The sequence below is a fragment of the Sodiomyces alcalophilus genome (genome assembly GCF_042370955.1).
Source record: "Sodiomyces alcalophilus JCM 7366 unplaced genomic scaffold ACRALscaffold_1, whole genome shotgun sequence".
Classification (NCBI taxonomy): domain Eukaryota; kingdom Fungi; phylum Ascomycota; class Sordariomycetes; order Glomerellales; family Plectosphaerellaceae; genus Sodiomyces; species Sodiomyces alcalophilus.
In genome coordinates this window covers 9,995,864-9,999,670 of record NW_027263532.1, presented here as the reverse complement: position 1 = coordinate 9,999,670, position 3,807 = coordinate 9,995,864, and the positions used below count along the sequence as shown (strand labels likewise).

General features: G+C 33.1%; 1 protein-coding gene across 1 annotated transcript; it reads right to left on the bottom strand.

The window, feature by feature from the left end:
- Positions 1–3,217: 3,217 nt before the first annotated feature.
- ACRALDRAFT_2016339 (uncharacterized protein) lies at positions 3,218–3,584 on the bottom strand (the record flags this gene model as incomplete). The annotated part of the gene is made up of 3 exons (XM_071019839.1): positions 3,218–3,228; positions 3,260–3,493; positions 3,575–3,584. The coding sequence occupies 3 exons, from the start codon at positions 3,582–3,584 to the stop codon at positions 3,218–3,220; spliced, it is 255 nt and encodes an 84-aa protein (XP_070880263.1).
- Positions 3,585–3,807: the final 223 nt, after the last annotated feature.

The following is a 3,807-nucleotide window of genomic DNA, read 5'->3' as shown; positions in this document are numbered from 1 at the left end:
TCCAAATTTTTCCCCCCCCCCCCCCCCCCCCCCCCAAGGTCAGCTTCGTAACCTGTTCTTATTATAGTCTTGACGACTCTCTTCACTCCTCACACAAAACCTATAACAAACACGATATACCTTACTACGTTACGTGGCCGTAAGGCTAGTTAGCCACTAGGAGGCGGCTTCGCCTACGAATAGCGTATATAAGTTAATACGAGCTTCCTCTACTATCTTAGGGGTGGTTACCTACTTCTTAACGTTCTCGATAAAAAGTTCGATATTATACTAGAGTACTTTATTACCGGAAATAGACTAGGGAGTAAAGGTTAGTGATATATATTTAGGGGGGCTAAAAAATCCGGTTACCCTTAGTTTACGGCGGAATCCCTATTAGCCGTTATTACTTTAGGCGATATTAGTATTATTATTCCTGTTTTTATATCCGCTTACTATATCGGCAGTGGTTATTACTCTCGTAGCGAAGAGACTTATGATTTATTAGTATTAGTCCTATATAAGTATAACTACTATAGGATTTATAGGTGGCTATAAAGTGGTTTACGGTGTTATCTATTATCGCTAATCCTACTATCGTTATTAACCTCCCTGGCTTTATATACCGGAGCTAGAGGTACGTGCCTATCTATTAGTAGCTATCCTGTTTAGCTCCCGTAATAGCGGTTCCTAAGCTAATAAGACTTCCCGAGAAGTATAGGGTGGTGGTTAACTATTCTCTAGGGTTTACAAAGTTAGTGCTATAAAGTCTTAGCTTACCGGGTACTACGTATATAATTCCTCGAATAGAGGTCTATAAGGAGCGTTAATGTTTAAGGATATAAGTTAACTATTAACGGTTTATAGTCTATTCTTAACCAAAGATTACCGTTTATAATAAGCGACTACTTACCTGCCTTATATATTATATAGGGGGTTCTAACTATTCTAATAAGAGTGAGTTCTGCTATAGCTTTAGCTTCTACTGATATTTAAATACCTAAGTATTACTATAACACTTACTTTTACCATCTAATTATCTATCTCCTACTATAATGAGAAGGTCGGTCCGTTATCTATAAGTAAACTTCTATTATTACGTCTAGCTATACGGTATATATGGCGGTATTCTCTTACAGCTCTATTATACGGAGCTAATCCTTCTTATCTAAGGATTACGATAACTCCGTTAGGTAATTCTTATTATACTACCTACTTAGGGTATACTTAGATAAACTTATAGATATAGAATAATTCTCTTTCGGTAATTATTAGTGGTTCTATTTATAATAAAGATACTAGCGTTATAAAGTTATAATAAAGCAGGAGATAAGTAGCGGATATACAGAGTTTATATCATATAAGAGAGGTAAGGTTTATAACTATAAAGGAAATATAGAAGGTGGCTGTAATAAGATTATATAGAAGGTGCCCCTATATATAGATAACGTAATCGATTATAAAATAAGGTTATAGAGGAGGAGGGGACGAAAATAAAGGAAAAGTGGCAGAATCTAAGTCTACTACGGTATGGTAATAATGGATTCTAGTAGGGTGCCGTCGTATATCGATATAAAGAAAACGGTGAAGACGTTCTATTGCTTTACGGTGTTAATCTGCTTCTTACCAGCGGTTCGTTATATGATTATAGATTTATAAAGTGTTTATACGGTTCTGCTGCCAGGGTCCGAGAGGAATCCGGGACGTATACGAGCAGAATGCTTATCGGCGGCGGCGGGGTCAAAAGAAAAGTAAGGGGTTAGGGTATAGTATATAGCGAACGATAGCATAATTTAGTTACTACCATTTGCTATACGGAAATCCCGCGTTTATAGCATTATTGACGTGTATAAACAGATTTTATGAGACGTGAAGATATATTATCTAAGTATAAGCTCGCAGAGCTCTATAGGACCGCCGACTAATATCTATAACGGTCCTGCTAACTAAAGAGAGTATATGTGACTAAACTAAGGATTATTACGTATTATTAACCTTAATACTTAAACCCGGTAACTAGAGGCGGGGCTTATCTGCCCTAAATTAATTAACGTAGGCCGCCTTAACGCTATTCTAACCTTTATTTAATCCTTATAACCCTTTCTATAACTCTTTTTCTTTTTATGACGTTAGCGGGGTCTATTATTAGTCTTAATCCGGCCGTACCTCTCCTTATAACGATCTAAGGCGCTTAGTTCTTATAGAGATTTTTGATAAATTAGGCTACGAATAGTAGGCTGTACGCGCGCAAGAGAGGAAAATTAAGTAAAAAGCTGTTGAATTCGTAGATCCGTAGGATTACTGCTTGTTGCGCGAGCTTGTGATGCTATGTGTAAAGAGCTAACTTCTGGGATTTCTTCGTGGATCCGGGGCTGATAAAAGACCCTGAAAGATTGGGTGGCGACTGTTGAGTAAATAGCCTACGCGACGGTTATCACGCCACGTTATTAGCTTAAGTAATAACCAAGATATCGTATTTACAATACTTAGTGTATTTATATAATATATATTATAAGCTAAGTATATATGGACGTATAATACGTGTAGTATTATAGTATAGGTTAAGCTGGTCATAAAGTAGACGTCTCGTTATATAGCTATAACTATATACTGTTTATTCTGACTTAGATATTATACTTATGATTCTTATAATTATCACTTATTATAAGTATAATATTAATACCCCCCGTAAGCTAACTCTTATATAATAAGTGCAGCTTAGTTAGGTTATAGTTATGGTTATATTATAGCGCAGTAATCCTAGTCTATCTAAGACTAGAATACATAGAGGAAAAAATTAGAAAAACCTCTTCTTTTTAATTCAAGGGAAAATTTCAAAAAACCCTTATTATTATTATATTATATTATTCAAAGGAAAGTTCAAGAAAAACCTTGAATATCTAGGAAAATCCGAAGGTAAAATACCTAGTTATATCCCCTTATAAAGAACTAAGAATACTAAGTATTAAAACCTAGTATTTTAATTCTTTAATTTTATTATAAGGCCGTAAATCATACTCAGGCAACGTATCGTCCTTATAATCTACGTTTATATAACCGTAAAGAGTATTATAAGTCTCTTTTACTAAACCTTTAGTCACTATATCAGCTATATTAAATTTCGTATTTATATATACGATTTTTATATTACTATTATATAGTTATTGCCTGCAGTAGTGATACTGCCTATCGATATACTTTACTTGTTTATAAAATTCGGGGTTTTCGGCGAGCTTCTTTACACTCTCACTATCTATTAAGATAGTGGGAGTCTTAAGACTTTTATTATTATTGTTATTGTTATTATTATTATTATTATTATTATTATTATTATTATTATTATTATTATTATTATTATTATTATTATTATTATTATTATTATTATTATTATTATTATTATTATTATTATTATTATTATTATTATTATTATTATTATTATTATTATTATTATTATTATTATTATTATTATTATTATTATTATTATTATTATTATTATTATTATTTTCCACCTGAGCTTTCCACTCTTTTATAGGTGTTACTACTATCGTTTTAGACTTATCTAAGAGCAGTTATGCCTATAGAAACCGGGTGGAACGATCTAGCATAAACAAAATCCAATGCTTTTTATTATAAGAAAGAGGTTCGATCGGTCGGTAAAGATCTATATGAAATGTTTCTAAATAGGAAAAGTCTTTATATTGATTAACTGAATCTTTAACGCCTATCAACTCAGGATATAGTAAGCCTTACTTGTCGGTTTATATTACTACCTTCCCCTCCCCGCGGGGTCTCCTGTATCGTGGTAGGTAGACCTATATTTATCGTAGC